General features: G+C 46.5%; 1 protein-coding gene across 1 annotated transcript in view; it reads right to left on the bottom strand.

Annotated features, from left to right (window-relative positions):
* The window catches only part of LOC136580076 (complement C5-like), a 46,325-nt gene extending 22,541 nt beyond the window's left edge, over positions 1 to 23,784 (bottom strand). Inside the window, exons 1-20 of the mRNA XM_066580306.1 lie at positions 23,602 to 23,784; positions 21,707 to 21,899; positions 21,336 to 21,495; positions 19,478 to 19,548; positions 18,815 to 18,906; positions 18,303 to 18,385; positions 18,113 to 18,203; positions 17,183 to 17,288; positions 16,979 to 17,105; positions 14,799 to 14,914; positions 11,939 to 12,130; positions 11,659 to 11,862; positions 10,603 to 10,812; positions 8,683 to 8,832; positions 7,585 to 7,714; positions 4,788 to 4,856; positions 3,015 to 3,227; positions 1,570 to 1,660; positions 1,410 to 1,492; positions 76 to 215 (exon numbers count right to left, since the gene is read on the bottom strand). Coding sequence (XP_066436403.1) covers positions 76 to 215; positions 1,410 to 1,492; positions 1,570 to 1,660; positions 3,015 to 3,227; positions 4,788 to 4,856; positions 7,585 to 7,714; positions 8,683 to 8,832; positions 10,603 to 10,812; positions 11,659 to 11,862; positions 11,939 to 12,130; positions 14,799 to 14,914; positions 16,979 to 17,105; positions 17,183 to 17,288; positions 18,113 to 18,203; positions 18,303 to 18,385; positions 18,815 to 18,906; positions 19,478 to 19,548; positions 21,336 to 21,495; positions 21,707 to 21,899; positions 23,602 to 23,666 — 2,586 coding nt within the window. The 5' untranslated portion in view covers positions 23,667 to 23,784. The remainder of the gene's footprint in view (positions 1 to 75; positions 216 to 1,409; positions 1,493 to 1,569; positions 1,661 to 3,014; positions 3,228 to 4,787; positions 4,857 to 7,584; positions 7,715 to 8,682; positions 8,833 to 10,602; positions 10,813 to 11,658; positions 11,863 to 11,938; positions 12,131 to 14,798; positions 14,915 to 16,978; positions 17,106 to 17,182; positions 17,289 to 18,112; positions 18,204 to 18,302; positions 18,386 to 18,814; positions 18,907 to 19,477; positions 19,549 to 21,335; positions 21,496 to 21,706; positions 21,900 to 23,601) is intronic.
* Positions 23,785 to 25,207: the final 1,423 nt, after the last annotated feature.

Genomic DNA, 25,207 nt, shown 5'->3' with positions numbered 1-25,207 from the left:
TGGATCTGGACAACCAGACACCCAACTTTCCCAGAAGCAGATATAACATACAGTGGAAGAGAAGGGAAGACTCGCCTTAACATTGGAGTTCTGGTAGTTGTAGACAGTGACTTGGATCTCCACTTGTTCCCCTCGGACGACGGAGTACGGCAGCTGCACGTCTAGGAACAAGTCCTTAAACACCGTTATCTGGAGGGGATCAGCCACGCACAAGCCTGCAAAGCCACAAGCAGCTCCGTCAACAGACCGGAGAAGGAGGAAAGGACACTGGGGGCATCAATCCAGTCTATAAGATAAGGGGGGCTGTGTGCTAGTTACTTTACACGACCATTAGGGGGCTGTTATTATAGTTATACCTTCTCTTGACCACTAGGGGTCTCTGTTGCATTAGGCCTCCTGCACACTGCAGAGAAGGATTCGCGGAATCCTGCCCTGGAAGCAGCGCCGTCTGTGCGTACCTGGTTGCTTTCATTTTCATTTGCATTGCGGATGGTCCGCACAGCGAGCCGTCGGATATACGCAGTACAGATTTTTTCTTTTAAACTACTGATTTTCCCACGTCATCGCCTAGCGAAGACGCAGAATCCACGACCTTTCTGCAATTTTATTGCGGAAGGGCCGGGATCGGACAGCTTTCATTGACTTCAATGTAAGTCGTCCACGCAGATTCCGCGCAAAAATGGAGCATGCTGCGATTTTCCTCCGCTTGCGGAAACTGCAATTGGTTTCCGCAAGTGTGCAGGAAGAATCCATTTCCCATAGCATGCTATGGGCAGTATTTGCTGCGGATTCCACAGCAAATATCCGCTCATGGGCAAGAGGCCTTACAATTTTACCTTAATTTAAATGGGTTGCCCCACTTCTAGCAGTTTTCAGACAGCTCCGTACATTACACAGTGGCCCAGGCTGGTACTGCAGGCTGAATCCTATTGAAGTGAATGGGATTTGGCATGCAGTACCAGCCTGGGCCACTGTAAAATGTACGGAGCTGTCTGAAAACTGCCAGAAGTGGGACAACCCCTTTAACCAACAGAGAGCTGTGTCCCACTATAGTTCTACTTTCTCTTGACCACTAAGGACTATGATCCAAAACAATGTTTCACCTTCTCTTGACCACTAGAGGCTCTTACAGATAATTTTACAAGCCTTTTACTACCAGGAGCTCTGATCCATTACAGTATTGGCTTTTGTTAACCACTAGGTGGCTCTGATCCATTATAGTTTCAACTTCCCTTGACCACTAGAGGGCTTTTATTGCAGTTTTACCTTCCCCTGACCACTAGGGGGCTCTTATTATAATTCCCTGTAGTAGGGTCAGGAAGGGCTGTGTGATGTTGCAGTTTCCACCTAAGTATTGATAATTGATGCTCATTATCAGTAACGGCCATTGGGTTGGCGTTGGTCAGCACCTTTGTCAGACATGCCGATCCCCTGAATCTCCCATGTGGTCAGAGAGTCTGGGAAGGTCAGGCCGGTTTCCTTGAAGCCTTGTCTACAGAGAGAATAGAGAATTATATATCTGCTTTGTACCACTGCTGTATAGACCCCGCCCACAATACTGTGCGCTACCTGTTGGAGATGGAGAGCTCCTCCCACAACCAACTTTCAGGAAAATAACTCCGAACTTCCGGTTCATCCAAATTCAGAATTGTCCTGATAACTAAAATGCCAAAAAGAGATGACACATGAGGCTAGAATACCCCGAAGTGTATGACCCCCACAGATCATCCTGCAGTACATGTGCTGTGCGGCGTGAAGATACTTGGGCCCGTATATCGTAGTACTGTAACACTGTCCTCCATCTATCACGGTTTTACAGGACTGCCCCCCAGCTTTTGCATTTTAATAATACTATCCCCCTTATCTGTCATGATTCTATAATCCCATCCCCCATCTGTGGCGAATTTATAATATTGTCCCCTCACCAATAGCGGTTTTATAATACCCCCCCATCTATAATAGTTCTATAATCCTGTTCCCTATTGTTACGTGTGCTGCTGGGATCTGTAGTTCTAAGCTTCCTAGCAGCACAGCCCTCACAGGGTTAATTGATTGAGCTGGCTAGGTGTGGTACTTCCTGCTAGCCAATCCCCTGGGTCTGGGCTCACATATAAGCCCAGCTCCTGGTCAGTCTGAAGCTGGTCTTGTACTGTTTGGATGTATCTTTGACATGTGTCCTGTTACTTGTTCTCTGTTCTGTTGCAGCTTGCTGTGTGATCTGTGTCTTGCGGTGCATGTCTGTTTGTACGTTTATTTTGTGTCAGTTTGGTTTGCTGAGTCTGTTTGCTATGTCTGCGCTAGGTTGGCCCCTAGGGCCCTCTAGTAGATGTGTCTTGCTTAAGCTGCAAGCCCCGGCAAGGCCCCTCGTATCTTGCAGTCCCTAGCAAGATACGAGGGGCCTTGCCGGGGCTTGCAGCTTAAGTTCATTGGCCAATGTACGAACTAACACCTCGCATTTATATTCAGCTTATCATCTGCTATTAGTGTTTGCATTGTGGCTGCTGTATGCTGTGTATTCTGGCCCTGTGTGTCCTGTGGTTCAGTCCCTGTCATGTGGCATGTGACTGCGTCCTGTTCTGGTGCGTGGCTCCTAGGATCAGCTAGGGCCCAGATCCGAAGACCGCTGGGCTGCCCTTATTGGGGCAATGTCCCCACTTAGGTAGGGCACTGTCATCCCTCTTGTAGCACAGGGTCAGTTGCTTGAATACCATGTGCAACCTGTGTGCATATCCTCCTTTGGGTACGATCGTGTGGGCCCTGTTAGTTTTACCCATGCCATCGTAACACCTATCTGTGCAGTTTTATAATACTTTCCCCCATCTGTCATGGTTTTGCAATACCGCTCCCAATCTGTCATGATTTTATAACAATGACCCCCATCTGTTGCATTTTCTAATACTGCCCCCTATTTACATGCTTCTAAAATACCGCCCCCCATCTGTTGCAGTTTTATAATACTGCCCTACTGCTGACAGCTGGGGGTGCTGGGCAGTGGGCACCCTTTGAATACTCACGCATTCGGCCTAACCCTGTGATTTTTTTGGCCAGGTAATCAGCTTTTTGCTGGATCCGCTCGCAGCACGTCTTGAATGCTTCCACGCAGCGTGGATTCTGTGGTTTCTCCCTCTTGACTCGCTCTATTCCTGCATTGCACTGGCCGTCCTCCATGAAGGCTCCCCCTCCGTCTTTGCAGCACTGCTTGACGAACTTGCTGGGGTACCTGCTGACTGAGGAAGTACAATCATTACTACACAAAGTACTCACATTGGGGCCCCGGTCATATGGTTGAGGGCGGCCATGCTGAGACAACATGTCTTCAGAGCCACAGGCAGTCATGTGACCCAGGTGAGAGAAGAGGAGTCACCCCTTACTGCCCCGCACTCTTCGCACCACATCCCAGTAAATGGGAACTTCTCATAATATAATGTGCGATTCTGCAGCTAGTTGTACTGATGAGCAATTATTGGAAAAATCGGGTCAGGAGTGATCGGACCAATTTCCCAAAAATAATCAGGAATAGTGACGACCCAATCCTGATTCCCATTAAAGTCAATGGGAGAAAAAATTGGGTTCACTAATTTGGCATCCAGAGGGTCCTTAATGCCCCCAAATTGCGTGGTGGTCGCTCTTCAATGAATGTGGCTTAGTGGTTAGCACTGTTGCCTTGCCGTACCGAGGCTCTAGGTTCAAAGCTCCGCAAAGACAACATCTGCTTGCTGTTCTTGGACAGATTTGAATCTAGAACTCCAGTAGCGCAAAAAGTTGAGCCACCGCACTTGTTCTTTCTTCTTCGGAGGAGGAGAAGAATAAACATATATAGAACATAAAAACTCCATACAGTTGTTGCCCTTGGAAAGATTTGAACTTACAATTCCAGCACTACATTACAGCCGTGCTAACTGAGCCGCCATACTTCATCTTCCTTCTCCAGGGAAAGAGGAGGAAGGAGGGAGGAAAGGAGAAGGAGGAGGACAACTCCTAACATTTTGACCTGTTTGATTGTTTGTTCCCCCCTGGACATAAGTGGCACGGTAGATATTTGGTCACCTCGTCTCTCTTGATGAGATGATATTGAGATGAACATGGTTGTTTATGGGGGGATAACTCAGGTGACAGCTGCTGTATGCAAGGGATCTAGCAGAAATGTGGGCTCCATCTGATACCCCTCTGGGTCACTTTCCCAGTCTCTAGATCTCCTCCAAGGACACTTACCTTTTCTCCAGATCTCCTCCCCAGGGACACTTACCTTGTCTCCAGATCTCCTCCCCAGGGACAATTACCTTGTCTCCAGATCTCCTCCCCAGGGACACTTACTTCATCTCCAGATTCCCTCCCCCAGGACACTTACCTCATCTCCAGATCTCCTCCCCCAGGACACTTACCTTGTCTTCAGATCTCCTCCCCAGGGACACTTACCTTGTCTCCAGATGTTCTCCCCCAGGACACTAACCTTGTCTCCAGGTGTCCTACCCCCAGACACTAACCTTGTCTCCAGATCCCCTCTCCCTGGACACTGACCTTGTCTCCAGATCCCCTCTCCCCGGACAATTACCTTGTCTCCAGATCTCCTCCCCCGGACAATTACCTTGTCTCCAGATCTCCTCCCCCAGGACACTTACCTTGTTTCCAGATCTCCTCCCCCAGGACACTTACCTTGTCTCTAGATCTCTGCCCCAGGACACTCACTTATGCTTTAGCTCTCCTCCCCCAGGACACTTGGTGATTCTTTAGTTCTCCTCCCCAGAACACTTACTGAGTATCTGGATCTCCTCCCCCTGGACACTTACCAAGTGTCTGGATCTCCGACTTTAGGTCGCTGGATCGCTTGCTCCTTAATATTTCATTACAGGTCAATTCTGGAAAGTAAAATATCAAACTGTCTGTGAGAGTACGTTAACATGTAATGGAGAGGGTGCAGATAGTCTCCAGCAGTATTTAGATGCAGATTTTGATGTGGGTCTGAAGCAGACTTCCTCTTCCGTTGAACGCGTGAAATCTGCTGCGGGTCCTGAAGAAAAACCACATCAAAGTCCACACCAATGATGTGTTTTTAACACAGTTTTGATGCGAATCTTGGTACGGTTTCAAGGCCCATTTACACGCAAAGATAATCTTTCAAACAATTAAAAGTCTTAGCGAGCTCTTTGCATAAAGTGTTAATGGACACTAATGTCTATTAATACTGTATCCTCTTCATTTGCAACTAAAAGGACCTCTGGGAACTGTTTGCAGAGCCCAGTGTGTGATTAAACACACCCTGTGCTCTGCACACAGCTGCATTGTTCTCGTCAGGGCTGGCAGCAGAATACAATGTAATCTCTGACTCCTGTGCAGAACACAGCGTGCAGTCCTTGTTATCTCTCTGCGGCTAAATTCACCTTAAAATTACCGTTCAGACAAAAAGTGCACAATGGCAGAGTTTACATGTAACGATTATAACTCATTTGTGGTCGTCTGAACGAATTTTGAGCGATAATCGTTGTGTGTAAATGGGCCTTAGGTGATTAAGGGATTTATCAGGAACATGCAAGGGTGAAGTGGAAACGTCTGCCATAGCCAATCCCTGAGTTGCTTTTATCATCACCTCTGGGAATAAGCGCACAATTTTTGAACAGCTTTGATCATAATCTCCATGACTGCAGGGGTTGCAGTCTGTAAACATAGAGACACATAACTCTGCATGGGAGCTGCAGACACTAAACGGGAGGACATTATTAATCAAGGCTACATGCCAAGTTGAGTTATAAAAGATGTTTGCAAAACTACTGTATGCACACTCGCACAAATTACACCGTACAACTAATTTTTGTAACAAAAAGTAATTGATCCGTTTCAGTAAAATTAAAACCTGCTGATTCCACCGGTAAAACTGAATAACAGCAGAACGTCTCATGTTCAAGTTATTTAACCCCTTAGTGACCAAGCATTTTTTTGTTTTAAAAAATGGTAACTCCTTTATTTATCCATCCACAAAGCTGTATGAGGGCTTGTTTTTTGCGGGCGAGTTGAATTTTTAAATGATACTATTTAATCCACCACATAATGTACTGAAAAACCTTTTAAAAAATTCTAAGTAAAGCAAAATGAAAAAAAACCCCAAAATTCTGCAATTCTGAGATTCTTTCAGTGCATCTTATTTATACGGCCCACAAAAAAAATGACCTGATAACTTTATTCTCTGGGTCTGTGCGATTACTACCATATCAAACTTGTATAGTTTTTTTTTGCTGTACTACTTGTATTTTTTTTCAAAGACTTTAAATGTTTTTAAAACTATTTTCTGCTGCATCTTCTGCACACAGTAAGTTTTTTATTCTTCTGTCCACATAGTTGTATGGGAGCTCATTACTTGCGGGCCGTTCTGTAGTTTGCGTTGGTACCATTTTGGAATACATACGACTTTTTGATCACTTTTTATTGCATTTTTTTTCTTGGAGACAGGATAACCCAAGAAAATTTCTGGGGTTCCTAATTTTTTTTTCCGGACATCGTTCACTGTGGGGTGTAAATAATGGATTACTGTGATAGATCGGACTTTATGGATACCAAACATGTATATTTGTTTTATGATTCTGATTCTTTTATTGAGTCTAGCCAATGACCTGTAAAACACAGTAGATTAATTACAATTTACAGGCTCAGTCAGATGACCGTTTTTTTGCGCACATCTATGGTTCCCCATGATGTGTTCACATGTCCGTCTTTTACAGGCACAAAATCTTTGCACCTGCAAAAGATAGGACATCCATGCAGCGGCAAGGTCCATACTGCGCGTAAAATATCCCCGCAGGAAGTCCCCTCATCACTGAACACTGTGACAGCACTGTCACAGTGTTCAGTGAGAAGGTGACTCCCCACGGGGATCAAGGAATGCCCTACCTCAGCTGTGACAGCTGTGGCAGAGAATCGTGATCTTCTCCCATTGCTTTCAATGGGGCTGGTGCTGCAGCACTCAGCCAATTACATTAAAATTAATGAATGGCTGGGTGCTGCCTTTGATTGGCTAAGTTCTGTGACCAATCACAGGCAGCGCTCAGCGGTCATTCAATGAATGGCTGAGCACTGCCTGTGATTGGCTGAGCCCTCAGCCAATCAGACACAGCCCTTTCAGGAGGCGGGGCTTATATTTCAAGCCCTTCCCCGAAAATCACTGCAGGGGGTTGCCTGCATCCCATTGCTTTCAATGGGGCCGGTACTTGTAGCGCCGGCCCCATTAAAATCAGTGGGCCCGGAGTGATGGTCACACGCATTTTGGTAATGCGTGGAGCGCTTTTTTTTGCGCACATAGGTGTGCAAAGAAACGCTTGTCTGACTGAGCCCTACTGATGGATGATCCGCAGTGTTTACGCCACGTGAAAACATACCCTATATGTTACATAAACCTACCCTTATAGTGTTCAGTCAGCACGCAGTGTGTAACAGTGATTGCAAAATAGTTGCGCAATCACTTTTGTTATTCTTTTTATTAAGCAAGGTTAATGGCGAGCTGACTGGACTAATTGTATAGGCAGATTTCCTTTAAGTGATTTAACTCATTATATACACAATGTATTTGATGGAATACTATAACCCCCAGTCTCCTACCTGTCTTCTGCGATGCCCGGATGTTGGCATTAGTAATGAAGGTCAGTCCGGCCTTTTCAAACACGTCTGCGTTATCCTTCCCAGCCCCGGCGCCGCAGCCGAGATCGCTCTTCTCGATCTTCCTGAGAACCTGTGAGAACATCAGAGGCTGAAGACCTGTACAGACTAAATACTGCCCACAGCTGAGGGGTTGTTACAATGTGCCAGTCTAGATAAACACATCAGCTGCACTAATCTCTCTCCTGTGCTGATAGCTTGTTACATGTATCAGTGAAGATAACATGTATAAGGCCTCATGTCCGGGGCACATACAGATTCCGTGCAGGAAATCCCGCATGGAATCCAGCACTGCCCGCTGCCAGTGAGCCCTGTTTACCTGCATTTCCGCGGCAGTGGTGTTCCGCATGGACCCCTACACTTCTGGTTTCGCTGTACTGCACATGGTTCTCATGGTTCGTTGTCGGAAATGCCCAGTACAGTTTTTTTTTTTTCAATCTTCTGCCTTCCCGCGGATTCAATGGAAGCCGTTAGTGCGGGAACCGCACAAAAATGGAGCAAGCTGTGATTTGTTTTCTGGACCAAAAGGTCCGCAAATCAAATCTGCATGTTTTAATCCATTTGCGAACGCCCATGCTTCTCTACCAGTCTGCTAATCAGTCTGCTAATTGCACAGTCTGCTAATTGGGCTGCATAGCCTATTCAATCACGGTGCGGGTGTATCCCGTGCCGATGTGAAGGGTCCTGGCAGCTCTGAAAAGTACTATAAAATGCCCGTGATAGCGCTCCCTTCACAGCGCACATATGTCATGTTATGGCGAGCGTATCTATGCCTACTCTAGTCTGTTACAGCACTTAGGCTGCCCTCACATCTTCGCCCATTAATGGGGTCCATTAGGCGCTGTTTCGTGCCGTCCTAAAACTGAGCCGTTCGGCCAGAGGATTCCCTTTTTCTGCTCCACCAATGGAGGGAAAGCGGACCGCCCAACACAGATGTGAGACCATCCTTAGGATTGTGCAGGTTCTTTACACTAAGAACATTTCTAAAGCTGTGCAGGAATCCACCAAATCCTCAAGAAGTGAAGATTTGTTTCTTCTTACATTGTCCATTGGCCTCTTTGTCTTCTTGGTGACATCATAGACAGAGACGTCCACCGCAGACAAAGCGACAGTAGACCCAGTCAGTGCCTGGACAGTCAGCGGCACTGCAGCTTTGGGCTTGAATTCTCTTCCTGTGGTCGACAACAGGACCTGATAAGAGGAAGCGGAGATATCAGCACTAAGTGACTACTGAGAACAGCAGACCCCGGACGAGACAACCGGACCCCTCCCGTCTCCACCACACAGTGCCCCCAGACACCCAGACCTTTCCCCTGACCACCACACATTGACCAAGACAACCAGACCTCTCACCTGACCACCACACAGTGCCCCCAAACACCCGGACCTCTACCCTGACCACCACACAGTGCCCCCAGACACTCGGACCCCTCCCCTGATCACAACACAGTGCCCCCAGACCTCTCCCCTGTGCACCACTTAGTGCCCCAAGACACCCAGATCTCTCCCCTGACCACCACACGGTGCCCCCAGATACCCAGGCCTCTCCTCTGATAACCACAGAGTGCCCTCAAACACCCAGACCTCTTCCCTGTCCACCACATAGTGCCCCAAGCCCCCAGACATGTCCCCTGACCACCACACAGTGTAACCAGACATCCAGACTTCTCCCATGACCACCACACAGTGCCCCCAGACACCCAGACATCTCTCCTGTCAGCCATACACTGCCACCAGACACCCAGGCCTCTCTCCTAACAAGCACAGAGTGCCCCCAAATACCCAGACTTCGCCCCTGACCACCACACAGTGCCCCCAGACATCCAGACATCTCCCCTGTCAGCCATATAGTGCCCCCAGACACCTGGGCCTCTCCTCTGACAAGCGCAGAATGCCCCCAAACACCCGGACCTTTCCCCTGTCCACAACACAGTGCCCCCAGACACCCAGACCTCTCCCCTGTTCACCATATAGTGCCCCCAGACACCCTGATCTCTCCCCTGACTACCACATGGTGCCCCCAGATATCCAGGCCTCTCCCCTGACAACCACAGAGTGCCCTCAAACACCCGGACCTTTCCCCTGTCCACCACATAGTGCCCCAAGCCCCCAGACATGTCCCCTGACCACCACACAGTGCCCCCAGACATCCAGACTTCTCCCCTGACCACCACACAGTGCTCCCAGACATCTCTCCTGTCAGCTATACACTGCCCGCAGACACCCAGGCCTCTCCCCTAACAAGCACAGAGTGCCCCCAAACACCCGTACCTCTCCCCTGTCCACCCCATAGTGCCCCCAGACACCTGGGCCACTTCCCTAACCACCACACAGTGCCCCCAGATACCCGGGCCTCTCTCCTGACCACCATATAGTCCCCTCAGACACCCGGGCCTCTCCCCTGACCACCACATAGTGCCCTCAGACACCCGGGCCTCTCCCCTGACCATCACAGAGTGCCCCCAGACACCCGGGCCTCTCCCCTGACCACCACATAGTGCCCCCAAACACCCGGACCTTTCGCCTGTCCACCACACAGTGCCCCCAGACACCCAGACATCTTCCCTGTCTACCACACAGTGCCCCCAGATACCCGGGACTCTCCCCTGACCACCACACGGCACCTCCATATCTCGACCACCCAGGCCTCTTCCCGACTGACATACAGCCCCCTAGACCCTCCAACCTCTTCCTATAGCACTCTTTGACACTCAGACCTCTCCTCTAACCACAACACCCCCTGGACACTAGGGCCTCCTCCTTGACCACTGAGCAGTGCCCACCATCACTACCATCATCCTTGTCACCAGCAACTCACAATCTAATTCCCTGCCTCACACCCCCTGGGGCAGTTTACCTCTATTTACACAACCTCCCTACAGATGTGACCTCAGGGCTTAGACGGTGCTCCCTCTAAGCATTAGATGGGGGTCACTCTCTGTCACCCCCACCGCATCTCACCTGCTGATTGTTGGCACATTTCCCTTTGATGTCCACCCAGATGGAATCGGCCACAACCTCAGCGCTGGTCTCTCCAGTGATGATATAATAAACCAGCAGGCGGATAGAGGGCACCATGGCATCCGTGACCTGGATGTTCAGATGCTGGGATGTGGACTCGTGGACCCTCTGCACGGTATCAAACTTCAGAATCTTCCCCTTAGAAATTATCTGCATGGAGAGAAGCAAGATGAATAATAAGGAGGATGTATAAGTGGCATAATACATCTACCGCCAAACAGTATAATATACCCCACCCCCACACACTGTATAATATATACCCCACCCCGCACAGTATAATATACCCCACCACCGCACAGTTTAATATACCCCACCCCCGCACAGTATAATATACCCCACCCCCCACAATATAATATACCCCACCCCCGCACAGTATAATATACCCCACCCCCACACAGTATAATATACCCCACCCCCACACAGTATAATATACCCCACCCCCGCACAATATAATATACCCCACCCCCACACAGTATAATATATCCCACCTCCGCACACTGTATAATATATACCCCACCACCGCACAGTATAATATACCCCACCCCCGCATAGTATAATATACCCCACCTCTGCACACAGTATAATATATACCCCACCCCGCACAGTATAATATACCCCACCCCCGCACAGTATAATATACCCCACCCCCACACACTGTATAATATATACCCCACCCCGCAGAGTATAATATACCCCACCACCGCACAGTATAATATACCCCACCCCCGCACAATATAATATACCCCACCCCCGCACAGTATAATATACCCCACCCCCACACAGTATAATATACCCCACCCCCGCACAGTATAATATACCCCACCCCCGCACAATATAATATACCCCACCCCCACACAGTATAATATATCCCACCTCCGCACACTATATAATATATACCCCACCACCGCACAGTATAATATACCCCACCTCTGCACTGTATAATATACCCCACCCCCGCACACTGTATAATATATACCCTACCCCCACAGTACTCACCAGGTAGCTGTAATAGCTGAGCTTGGCCAGGTAAGGGCTGCTGGGTACTACCTGGACATTTAGGTAGTCCCCAACCTGCAGGACTTCGCCCTCTCTCACTGAGTTGATGTACAGGTAGCTCTTTGTCGGTGACTTGTAGGCGGTCGCGGTGTACGTGGCACTTGCCTGATTTTCATCTTGCAGGTTGCTATCTGCTGTCGTTATCTAAAAGAGAAACAAAACCCACATTACAGTCGCTCCCGGACATGAGCGGCGGCGTCCTCAGTGGGTGGTGGCTCACCTTAAACTCCAGGGTCGTTATGTCTGCCGGGATGTTCACCACAAACACGGCGATCCCTTTACTGTTAGTCTGCTGGATCAGTGAGTTCTGATTACCCAGGTTGCTGACCTCTCCACCATCTTGAACCATTTCTCCGGTGAGCGTTAGACGGATCCTAGAGACCGCATTGTCCAGCGTGTCCTTCACCTGAACCTGATCAGACATGACAACACATTATCAGAAGACCTGCGCTGGGCAGGGACAGCATGGTGGAGGGGTGATGGTGTGAAGTGATAGCGTCCCCAATATATGACACCTGTATTGTGGATACCAAGTTCCTGTAATAGACCCCATTACTAGAAGGAGGGAGAACCAGACTGCTGTGTATAAGGGTAATTTAACACATTATTTTACACTGCTGTCAAAGGTATAGGTCAGGAGTAGTGAACAGGGAACACTGAAAAGTTCAATTCGGCTGGTTCACTGAATTTCGACAAATAGTCCGGTTCCATCCGAATTCGTTTGAACTGAACTGGAGCTTCACCAATACCCCTAAAACTGTTGTATGTCACTGTGTAAGAGGCATAAAAGCCCTTTATAACACTCTTACGTCCCCTAGAAAGGTATCTGAGTACTTTTAGCTGTTTTTAAGGCCAAGTTAATGAAGAAAAAGGAGGAAAAGAAGGAGAAGGCCAAAAAAGGAGGGGGAAAAAAGAAATAGGAAAAAGAAGGAAACATAATCTCTTCCATCTTTTTCCTTTTTCCATCTACTCCTTTTTTCTTCTATTTGTTTTTTCCTTGTCTTCTTTTTCTTCTTCCTACTTCTGCTTCATTCTTTCTTCTTACTTTGTCTTCTTCTTCCTTTGTCGTCCTCTTTTTCCTTCGCCATCTTCTTCTTCCTTCTTTGTTCTTTCTTCGTTGTCATCTTCTTCTTCATCCGTTGCTTTCTTCTTCCTTTGTTGTCTTCTTCTTTTTCGTATTCTTCTTCCTTTGTTTTCTTTTTCTTCATTCATCTTCTTCTTCTTACTCTTCCTTCTTCCTCCTCCTTTCTTCTTCCTTTGTCTGCTTCGTCTTCCTCCTTTTTGCTGGTTCGGACAAGACAAACTGCCCAAGGTTCAGGTTCTTGCTGAACTGAACCTTCAGTAAACTTTGACTTGTAACTGGGTTCTAGTGTTTCGGTTCGCTCAACACTAGGCTGAAACAGGCTGAACTAGATGGACATTGCCTCCCTTCAGCCTAACATACTATGTAACACTAGTTGGGAGTATTCCCCTATAAAAGCTTCTGATGGAATCTTCCCACCTATTCCCCCGTATAGACATAGAGTGACATACATCATCCAAATATCAATATTTGCAGATGACACAAAATTATACAAGACAATTAATACAACGGAGGACAATGTGCGGCTACAAACGGACCGAGATAAGCCGGGGGCTTGGGGAGAAAAATGGCAAATAAAGTTCAATGTTGATAAATGTAAGGTTCTGCACATGGGCAGGAGGAACGGATGTCACCAATATACACTAAATGGGGTACTGATAGGGAAAAGTGAGGTGGAAAAAGACCTGGGAGTACTAGTGGATTGTAGAGCAACCAGTGCCAGTCAGCTGCTGCTAAAGCCAATAAAGTCTTGGGGTGTATTAAAAAAAGGTATAGGGGGCGAGGGACGAGAACATTATCCTCCCACTATATAAGGCACTTGTCAGGACTCACATGGAATACTGCGTACAGTCCTGGTCACCGGTGCTTAGGAAAGATGTTACGGTACTGGAGGGGGTTCAAAGAAGGGCAACTAAACTAAACATGGAATGACGGGACTGGAATACCCAGAGAGGCTCAAAATCGGGTTTATTCACCCTGGAAAAAAGGCGGCTAAGGGGCGACCAGATAACTATATACAGTATAAATACATGAGGGGACAATACAAGGATCTCTCTCATGATCTGTTTATACCCAGGACTGCGACGGTAACAAGAGGGCATCCGCTACGTCTAGAAGAAAGCAGGTTTCATCACCAACATAGAAGCGGGTTCTTCACTGTAAGAGCAGTTAGACTGTGGAACTCTCTGCCTGAGGACGTGGGGATGGCAAAATCCAAGAGGAGTTTTAAAAGGGACTAGATGTCTTTCTAGAGCACAAGGATATTACAGGATACAAATCTTAGGTTAATTGTTAATCCGGGTATACAGGCAGGTAGGAAATATTAGGGGTTGATCCAGGGATTATTCTGATTGCCATTAGGGAGTCAGGAAGGAATTTTCCCCCAAATGGGCTAATTGGCTCCTGGCTCTTGTTTTTTTTTGCCTTCCTCTGGATTAACAACATAGGAGGATAAACAGGCTGAACTAGATGGACATTGTCTTCATTCGGCCTTACATACTATGTTACTATGTATGTATTACAGAAAAACGTAAAATGGGGTATTTGTATTTTTTTCACTGCGAACCTCTTTATAGGAAAGCATAACAGACAACGCTTTCTTATGAAGTGAATAAAAAAGGTACGCCAACGCATCCCGGCCCAGCGGTGCCAGAAGATTTCTCTTTTCACATATGCTGGGTGCATGGGGGCCTATAGACATGTATGGCGTCTGCGCTCGGAACTGTCCCAGTACACACTTCAAATGGAGCAAAGACCCCTTTAGAGAATGTGACTTTTCTGCAGCGTTGATCATCAGGAGAATGACTCTACGAACAGTGAAGACAAGATCTGATTGTGTGAAGGTCTAAGCCTGAAGGTACATTACGGAGAGACCAGAAGGGCATGTTCTCATGGAGAGCTCCTGGGAATCCAGATCACCATCCATAGGAACTCCTCCGCTTGGTGATTTCTGCTCCAGGCAGTGAACGCTTGTCTTTGAACTGTGTACAGCCCTCACCTTTATGTAGTACGGCAGCGTTGGCTTCACATACAGAGGGGTCCCGATCAGCTTGAGGGTGTATGGACTTATAACAAACTTGACGTTGAAGTTTTCGCTCTCTTCGGACTGTGAGCCTGAGAATATAAAGAATATGGCACATTGGTGCTGAGATGGTGCAAAAAAACAATCCATCTCCTACGCTATATTACGTTACATGCTAACATTGTACGCACACTGATTGGAGCTTAGTTGTCACATGACAATGCCGGTCTGCGCAGCAGCAGAGCCATACGCTGGCCACCAATAGACCGATGGTCCAGAACCATCTGCAGAACTTGCTCAGGAACTGTTTCTACTGGAGCTCCCCATGGGTCACACTAAACATGACCAGCCTTAGCAATGTGCGAGCTGAGCAGTAGCAACAGCCACCAGCTTATGAGGAGGGGGCATCAGGCAGATGTAGGCTGGGGATGATCGCCCACCCTCCTTATGTTCGCCTGGCCAGACAATGTTCTTTCTCTGTGTGGCAGCATCTTGTGAAGCTAAATGAAACATCCTCCTCCTAGCTCTGTCTCCTCTCCTCTAGTGTTCCGCCCATCAGTGCCCTCGAATCACAACAGTTTAGTTCTGAGGCTGTATTAATGTTATGAGCTTGGTTCTGGTACCACATTTATGTTATAAGCTTGGCTCTGGGACTGTTTTTATGTTATGAGCATGGTTCTGGTGCTGTATGTACTGAGCTTGGTTCTGATACTGTATTTACGTTATAGATTTGGTTGTGGTGTTGTATTTATGTGTTGATCTTGGTTCTGGTATTGTATTTATGTTAGGAGATTGGTTCAGCTGCTGTAACTATGCTACTAAGCTTTGTTCTGGTGTTGTATCTATCTACTGAGTGAGCTTGGTTCTGGTGCTGTATTTAAGTACTAAGCTTTGTTCTGGTATTATATCTGTCTACTGAGATTGGTTCTGGTATTTTATTTATGTGCTTGGTTATGATACTGTATGTATTTTATAAGCTTGGTTGTGGTACCGTATTTATGTTATGAGCTTGATTCGGGTATGGTATTGTATTTATGTTATGAGTTTGGTTCTGGTGCTGTAACTATGTACTAACCTTTGCTCTGTTATTGTATCTGCCGTATGTACTGGGGTTGGTTCTGGGTCTATATTTATGTTATGCTGCTGTATTAATGTTGTGAGCTTGGTTCTGGTACCACATTTATGTTATAAGCTTGGTTCTGGGACTGTTTTTATGTTATGAGCATGGTTCTGGTGCTGTATGTACTGAGCTTGGTTCTAATACTGTATTATGTTATAAATTTGGTTGTGGTGTTGTATTTATGTGTTGAGCTTGGTTCTGGTATTGTATTTATGTTAGGAGATTGGTTCAGCTGCTGTAACTATGTTACTAAGCTTCGTTCTGGTGTTGTATCTATGTACTGAGTGAGCTTGGTTCTGGTGCTGTATTTAAGTACTAAGCTTAGTTCTGGTATTATATCTATGTACTGAGATTGGTTATGGTATTGTATTTATGTGCTTGGTTATGGTACTGTATGTATTTTATGAGCTTGGTTGTGGTACCGTATTTATGTTATGAACTTGATTCGGGTATGGTATTGTATTTATGTTATGAGTTTGGTTCTGGTGCTGTAACTATGTACTAACCTTTGCTCTGTTATTGTATCTGCCGTATGTACTGGGGTTGGTTCTGGGTCTATATTTATGTTATGAGCTTAGTTCTGGGATAGTATTTATTACCTGAGTTGTTCTGGTGCCGTATTTATGTCATGAGCTTAGTTCTGGTACAGTATTTATTCCCTGAGCTGTTCTGCTCTGGGTTTTTTCCAGTATATTGCTACCTATTAGAGCAATATGTATAGTTTTTTCTTCTGACTGAGACAAGGGGGGCACAAAAACAATTCTGCACAGGGTGCCATCGAGCTTACAACCAGCACTCACAGTAAGGCTCTGTTCATGTCTCCATTCATCACTTCTCTTCTGTCAAAGGGACAGAGGAACGACATTGGTGACAGTGCCAGATCTCTTGACAGACACCCCATAAAGAGGTTCCTAGAGCTTCTGACATTTTACTAGATGAAACAATACCTGCTGCATTATCATTCCACCATTTTTGATGGAATCTACGCCAGAGCCTCCTAATGCGGGTGTGAACCTGATGTGCCGGTAGCCGTTACCTGCCGTCTCCTCTACTGTGGCCGTTATATACAGGTAGGACCCATCCAGCTCTTCCAGTTGCGAATAGCCAAGCTCCTGCACCGCCTGCTGACCGTTAAACGAGAAGACCGCTTCTCCGTTACTCATCTGCAGAGCAGAAAAACAGGCTCCTGAGCGTGTGCGCAAATGATGGCGGAGGGGTGGCTGAGCGGGGCTACCCTTACCATCTGCACAGCGATGGACTTCAGCATCATCTTTCGCTCGCCGCGTTCTATTAATCCGTAGCGGATGAAGACTTTCGCCTGGTCGACTTTCTTAGCGTAATAATAACTGTAAGGAGCAGTGAAAACAATAAAACATTTGAAATGTGCCGATACACTTCTGTAATGTCTGCAAGATCTCTGCTTGCTGTCAGCAAATAGAAACATTCTTCCTAATATCTAAAGGTTGAAAACTAGAGATGAGCGAGTAGTGCCTTAGCCGAGTATCTCCCCGCTCATCACTAAAGATTCGGGGGCCGGCTCGGGTGACAGGTGAGTTGCGGCGGGGAGCGGGGGGGAGAGAGAGATCTCCCCTCCGTTCCTCCCCGCTCTCCCCCGCCGGCCCCCGAATCTTTAGACACGAGTGGGGAGATACTCGGCTAATGAGAGCGAGCCCTTGAAGATTTGTTACAATTAACCATCCCGCATTCCATATTGATACATTGTAACAGGCAGTCTGGAAGTTGGTGCTCACTGCCAGTTACTATGGAGTCCAATGGCGGCTGTATAAATTCTATGCAGTGAGCTCCCTCTGGTGGTGGCGGTTGGTAGTGTGTGGAGGAGAGCATTCTAACACCTGTAAAGAATGCTGCACCCCCACTATTAACCCCTTCACTAACCCTCCAGGAATGTTATGTGTTAACAGGAGCTGTGCAGGAAAAATCCCTGTACAGTGTGTAAAATTGGAGGGGGGTGTTGACATCCTCTCTGTGCCCCCTACGCACATTATACGGCCCCCATTTATATTCTGCTGCCCTGTATGGGTAGCCTCCAGCAGTCACAGCTCCGGGTACGGTGAGAGTAGTAGTTCTGGAGCAGTTGGAGGCCACTGCTCTTTATCACATGATGAGCCCCTTATTATATTCTCCTCCTCCGGTTAGGGGGGTCACTTACTTTGCCTTTACCGTGATGGTGAAATCGCTGAACTTGTCATAAGATATGAAGTTCTGCTGGGGTTCTATGGTGACGAAGAATCGCGGCAGCACTAAAACACAGAAGAGAAGTCACCGTGTGATGCCATGTGCAGCGCCCGCTTCTGCCAGCTGCGGATATCATATATAATGAAATGTTACAACGTAAATACCGTATTCCTTTACTTCAAACGCTGTGGACATTGATGTTGCGTAATCCGCACCGTAGACAGCGTCAATTTTCCAAGTCCCAAATCTGAGGGCAAGAATGGGGAAATGGTTCACTTGTAATTCAACAGGGAACTATGAACCGTAGACGTTCTTAAAGGGTCGGTCCAATTCCTTGCCATTCTCAAGATCTCCGCTTGTGGTCAGTGATTGGGAACATTATTTAAAGCCGGAGGCTGGAAGTAAAGACCTGATTCAGCTACCAGAGCTGCAGGGTTTATTACACCACAGAGCCCTTGTATAAGGCATATACTTGGACTAGGTCACTGTGGGTTCCCATTCACTGACATCAAGCAGAGATCTTGAGAGTGAAGTTTCAAAGTCTCTTAGAAAGTTGCAGAGCGTCTCTTTCTCCAGTCATGGAGCTTCAGGCTGCACTGGCCCTTTTATGGCCTCCAGTCCTGATGAGACATCTCTGCCACTTGTCACATAACTGGGGTGCGGGGGAACTACATACTTGGGGTTGGCTGGAATCTTGAAGTCAGGGAAGGAGATTATACCGGTGACGTCCTCCTGGGTGATCACATCCATCTTCACCTCATCTGGATCCTTGATATAAAACATAAGAGCCATTCTCATCCATTGCACGAACCGCATTACATCATGTCTTATACTCCAGTCACATCCAGAGCTGCAGTCACAATTCTGCTGTTATATTATGCCTTATACTCCAGTCCCATCCAGAGCTGCAGTCACGATTCAGACGTTACATCATGCCTTATACTCCAGTAAAATCCAGTGCTGCATTTGCAATTCTGCGGTTGCATCATGTCTTATACTCTAGTAGCATCCAGAGCTGCAGTCACTATTTAGCTGGTACACCATATCCTATACTCCAGTCACATCCAGAGCTGCAGTCATAATTCTGCTGTTATTATATCTTATACTGCAGAAACATTCAGAGCTAGAATCCCAATTCTGCAGTTACAGCATCCGTTATACTCAAGTTATAGCTACAGCTGCAATCCCAATTCTGCTATTATATCAAGTTTTCTACAACTCACTACAAACCAGCAAATGCGGTTTACATTAGTATTAAAGGGATTGTCCACTGTGGGCCCCCGTCCATTACTGCCATGTGATGATTCCTTTCCTTAACCTACATTAGTGTATAACTCACCTTGAAGGTGACGGTGACGGCTCTGCGTGCCGGTCTCAGTTCTTCATCCATGGAGTAGATCCGAACCTTCACTGTGAGAACAAAAAGGCGAGATCCAGAGCTGTAGACAGGAGCGGGAGGGACGTATAACCCCATATTATCTCTCTATACTGTATAGTCATGTATATAACCCCATATTATCTCTCTATACTGTATAGTCATGTATATAACCCCATATTATCTCTCTATACTGTATAGTCATGTATATAACCCCATATTATCTCTCTATACTGTATAGTCATGTATATAACCCCATATTATCTCTCTATACTGTATAGTCATGTATATAACCCCATATTATCTCTCTATACTGTATAGTCATGTATATAACCCCATATTATCTCTCTATACTGTATAGTCATGTATATAACCCCATATTATCTCTCTATACTGTATAGTCATGTATATAACCCCATATTATCTCTCTATACTGTATAGTTATGTATATAACCCCATATTATCTCTCTATACTGTATAGTTATGTATATAACCCCATATTATCTCTCTATACTGTATAGTCATGTATATAACCCCATATTATCTCTCTATACTGTATAGTTATGTATATAACCCCATATTATCTCTCTATACTGTATAGTCATGTATATAACCCCATATTATCTCTCTATACTGTATAGTCATGTATATAACCCCATATTATCTCTCTTTATACTGTGTAGTTATGCATATAACCCCATATTATCTCTATACTGTATACGCCGCTACTCGGACGCCTCTGCCCTGTGCCGGTCACTACACTGGCTGCCCGTTAAATACAGAATTCAATTTAAACTCGCTACCTTCATCCACAAAGCCCTCCACAGCGCAGCGCCCCCCCTATATCGCCTCCCTCATCTCAATCCACCACCTAGCTCGGGCTCTCCGCTTTGCTAACAAAACCAGACTGAGCGCCCCTCTAACTCGGACTTCTCACTCCCACCTCCAAGACTTCTCCAGAGCAGCACCGGTCCTCTGGAATGCACTACCAAAGACTACCCGAGCAATCCAGGACTCACAGAACTTCAGGCGTGCTCTAAAAATGCACCACTTTAAGGAGGCATACCATATCCCCTAAACCACCCTGTATGCCACCTGATAACATGCTCCCTGACCTACTGACTGCAATCCTTGCCAGCCACTAGCAACTGCCCCTGCAGTCATACCGATTATGCTACCACACGGCTAAATGTCTGACCATTGTCTATGTGTATAACATCCCTTACTGTCCACCTCGCCATACCGTGCACATCTCCAGCCCCTTTACCTTCTGTATCACCCCATTACTTGTAGTATGTAAGCTCGTTGGAGCAGGACCCTCACCCCTATTGTTTCCATCAGCTGATTACTATGTAACTGTGGTTCTGTAATGTTTGTATTTTGTCTTTCTGTATTCCCCCGTCTATGTAAGCGCTGCGGAATATGTTGGCGCTATACAAATAAATATTATTATTATTATTACTATAGTCATGTATATAATCCCATATTATCTCTCTATATACTGTATAGTCATGGATTTAGCACTATATTAGCTCTCTATACCCTATAGTCATGTTTATTGCCCTATGTTTTATCTCTTTATACTGTATAATCATATATATAACGCCATATTATCTCTCTATAGAATATAATCATGTATGTAACCCCATATGATATCTTCATACTGTATAGTCAAGTATATAACCCTATATTACCTCTCCATACTGTATAGTCATGTATATACCCTTATATGTAGCTGTAACGATTAATCAGCTGCTCAGTATCTACACTTTTTCATTTGACAGCAGGCATACGGCAAGCAATCTTGCACGGAGAACATTACCAGACTGGTCCGGGGTGTAGACAGGTTTATCGGTCTGGATGAAGAGGTGGCCATTGTGATGTGTGACTGGAACGCGCTCCTCCTTGGTGAATGACTTAGACTGAGCCTCCAGGTACACAAACTGCGCATCGTCCTTCTGGGGAAAGTCCTTAGGTTGTATCTACAAGAGTCACCAGAGTGATATATAATGACCACTGGGACAGCACAGGGAGTCACCCAGCTTTCTCAGCCTTCCCCTGAATGGTAACTAGGATTACTATATGGACCAGGGGTGGGGATCTGGAAAAGCTGGGTGACATCACAATGGACAACAGTGATGGCGGTCACATAATACAGATGTGGTGCAGGGCCGTGTACTCTGCCCCTCTCACCTGGAGGTTCACCAGTCCTTGGAAGTTGTTGGCTTTCGTCAACTCCAGGCTCTTAAAGGAGAACTTTGTCTTCTTATCAGGGTAACTGAGAACCGAAATTCTAATGGGGAGATCCTCTACTTGTCCGAATCCCTGAACGAGCACGGTCTCCAGAGCGCCAACTCTCCAAACCCGAGGACCCATCACAAGGTACCTGAAAGACACCACACACAGCTGACTAGTGGTAAGATCTTTGCTTGCTTTGATGGGGCACAGAAGGGCACTATTACTTTGTAAAGCTACAGAGGGGGCACTATTACCTTGAGAAGGCACCAAGGGGACACTATTTGAGGTGACACTACGACTTGGAGGGAGCACAGAGGAACAGTATTACTTTGGCGGGACAGAGAGGGACAGTATTATTTTGATTGGGTACTATGACTTTGAAGAGTACCGACAGGGCACTATTACTTTGTAGAGGTACTAAGGGGACACTGTTAATCTGAAGTGGCACAGAGGGGCACTATTACTTAGTAGGAATACAAAGGGGGCAGTATCACTTTGTAGGGACACAGAGGAGGATTAACAATTTGCGGGGCTCAGAATGACACTTATTTTGAGGAGCAGAAAGTGGCAATATTATTTGAGAGGGCACAGAGGGGTACTGTTACTTTGAGTGGGCACAAAAGGGGCATAATGACTTTGAGGGTGCACAGTGGTACTTTGGTGGGGACAGAGAAGCACTATTACTTTGTAGAGGTACAGAGGGAACACTATTACATTAAGGGGACAATATTACTTTGCGGGGTACAAAAAGGACACTAATAATTTGTAGAGATATAGGGGGCACTATTATTTTGTAGAGGTACAGAGAGAACACTATTACTTTGTAGGGACACAGAGGGGGATTAATACTTTGCAGGATTCAGAATGTCTCTATTACTTTGAGGGGGCAGAGAGGGGCACTATTACTTTGAGGGGTTGTTATTACTTTGAGGAGTATAGATAAGGCACTATTACTTCTTAGAGGTTCAGATTGGGTACTGTTACTTTGAGGGATACAGATATGGCATTATTACTTTGTAGAGGTTCAGATATGGCACTATTACTCTGAGGAGTACATATAGAGCAATATTATTTTGTAGAAGTACAGAGGAGGCAGTATAACTTTGAGGGGCCACAGGAGGCATTAATACTTTGTGGGGCTCAGAATGACACTATTACTTTGCAGGGGAACAATATAGCACTATTACTGTGAGGGGGCTTAGAGGGGCATTATTACTTTGAGGGGAGAGAGTGGGGCACTATGACTTTGCTGTACCATAGTGGGGCATTATTACTTTGAAGGGAGGGACAGGGTTAGAGTGGTGGCTTATCAAAAACATTGCTGCGGCACTGACTGAAAGTTTACAGTCAGAGAGTACAAGAATCCCCGTGTTGTCACATTTTAGGGAATGGTCCCATGTTAAAGAATGAAAACTTTGCGCTTCAATCTGCTTGTTGACATGGAGTGGAAACATTCATTGGTTACATTCAGAAGCTGGAAGCCCATCCCGATCTAGTCCTCCTTACACAGCTGAGGGTTCACCCCTATGGATCAGCATGGACAATCCTCTGGACTCCAGACTGATACATGTTACCTCCTGCACTGATACAATGGAAGACATTTGTGCTGCTGCCATGTTTAGTTATATCAGGACTGTCTGCACTGATACATAGTAACAAACACATCAACTCGGAAAAGGAAAGGTCAGGAGAAGCTTCTAGCCCGTGGATGCAAACAAGAACACTGCTATCTACTCACAGCAAGCAGAGATCTTGAAGATGGTAAAGAATAAAGAAACAAAGACTATTAGAAAGTTACATAACATTTTTTCTCTAGTTCTCATCGGACCGCCCCGGGGTTTATGACTCACGTTTGCTCCTGGCTGTGGCTTCGTCCATACAGCGTGAAGAGTATCGCCAGGTGAATGAGGATCATGGTGGCCGAGCTCAGACACGGGAGATGTCTGCAGCTTCTCTGACCAGGTCTGGCACACTGTGACACTTTGTCCTGCGGCTCGGTGTTTAACTAAGGGGGTCACATGTCATCCTCAGGGGTGTCACTGCCTGGAATGTGACTAATCCGTTGTGATGCAATGGAGCTGGCAGAGTAATGTGTGTACATCCCAACATTGTGTCACCCTGGGATCCGTACACTCAGTGTCCAACTAGCGGAGCAGAGATCATCACCTGTATGGTTGGCCCATTCCAGTCACCAGCACACAGCAACCCCCATACCAGAGACAACTACAGCACCCCCATAATTGTTACATTCACAGCACCCCCATACCAGAGATACCTACAGAGCCCCCATAATAGGGACATCCAAATGTCTCTTATTCCAGACACACCTATAGTGCCTCTATAACAGTGTGAGCCATAGCAACCCCACAACAGAGATTCCATCAGCACCCCCATACAAGACACCTACAGTACCCCAATAATTGTGGCAGTCACAGTACCCACATACCAGAAATACCTACAGTGCCTCCATAACAGTGTGAGCCATAGCAACCCCACAACAGAGATTCCATCAGCACCCCCATACAAGACACCTACAGTACCCCAATAATTGTGGCAGTCACAGCACCCACATACCAGAAAGACCTATAGACCCCCCCCCATAATAGTGATATACTCGGGTTCCCTCATACCAGAGATACCTAAGTGCCTCCATAATAGTGGCAATCACAGCAACTGCATACTAGAAACATGTAATCCCACAACCCTGGTAGCCAACAGTGACAGCAGCAGTGCCCCCATAACAGTGTATGTCACAGACCCCACAGACCAGAAACACTTTTAGTAACAACGTAACCATGAATAACCATAGTACTCTCATACCAGACACCTACATCACCTCCACAATAGTGACAGTCACAGTACCTCATACTAGAGACACATACAACACTCCCATAATAGTGACATCCACAGTGCCCCCATACCAGAGACACCTAAAGTGATACCCATAAATCCCCATATAAGCGACACAGTGGCAGCCACAGGTCTCCTAAACCAGAGACACCTACTGGGCCCCAACAATGACATCCACAGATCCCCCATACCAGACATATTTACAGTACCTTCACAATGTGAGTCACATCAACCCTATAGCTGAGATTTCTACAATTCTCGGTATGCATATATATTTCAGACAGATCTGTAGATGATGAGAGTTGTGGTGATTAGATGATTGGTCTTGTCACCGGAGGCCCTAAAAGTGGTTCCCCCCTTGGCTTATAAGAGGCTCTCGGAGGCTCCTTGTGTGTAGTGACCTCTTCTTCCGCTTGTAGAGCTTGTTGACCACTAGACGCCTCTACGACGCAGAGAAGAGATTTCACCCCGTTACCAGAGTCTGAGAGGGGCGCATTATTGGGATGTGAGAAGCTGAATGGTCGTATCGAAGAATTGTCCCCCACCGGGCCGTTCTGACCTGACTGTTAGGAGGTGTTGGGATGCATGAGTGGATGCATGAGGGCG

This window comes from Eleutherodactylus coqui, chromosome 10 (assembly GCF_035609145.1).
Source record: "Eleutherodactylus coqui strain aEleCoq1 chromosome 10, aEleCoq1.hap1, whole genome shotgun sequence".
NCBI lineage: Eukaryota > Metazoa > Chordata > Amphibia > Anura > Eleutherodactylidae > Eleutherodactylus > Eleutherodactylus coqui.
The sequence above is the reverse complement of the archived record's forward strand: the minus strand, read 5'-3'. Positions and strand labels throughout refer to the sequence as shown.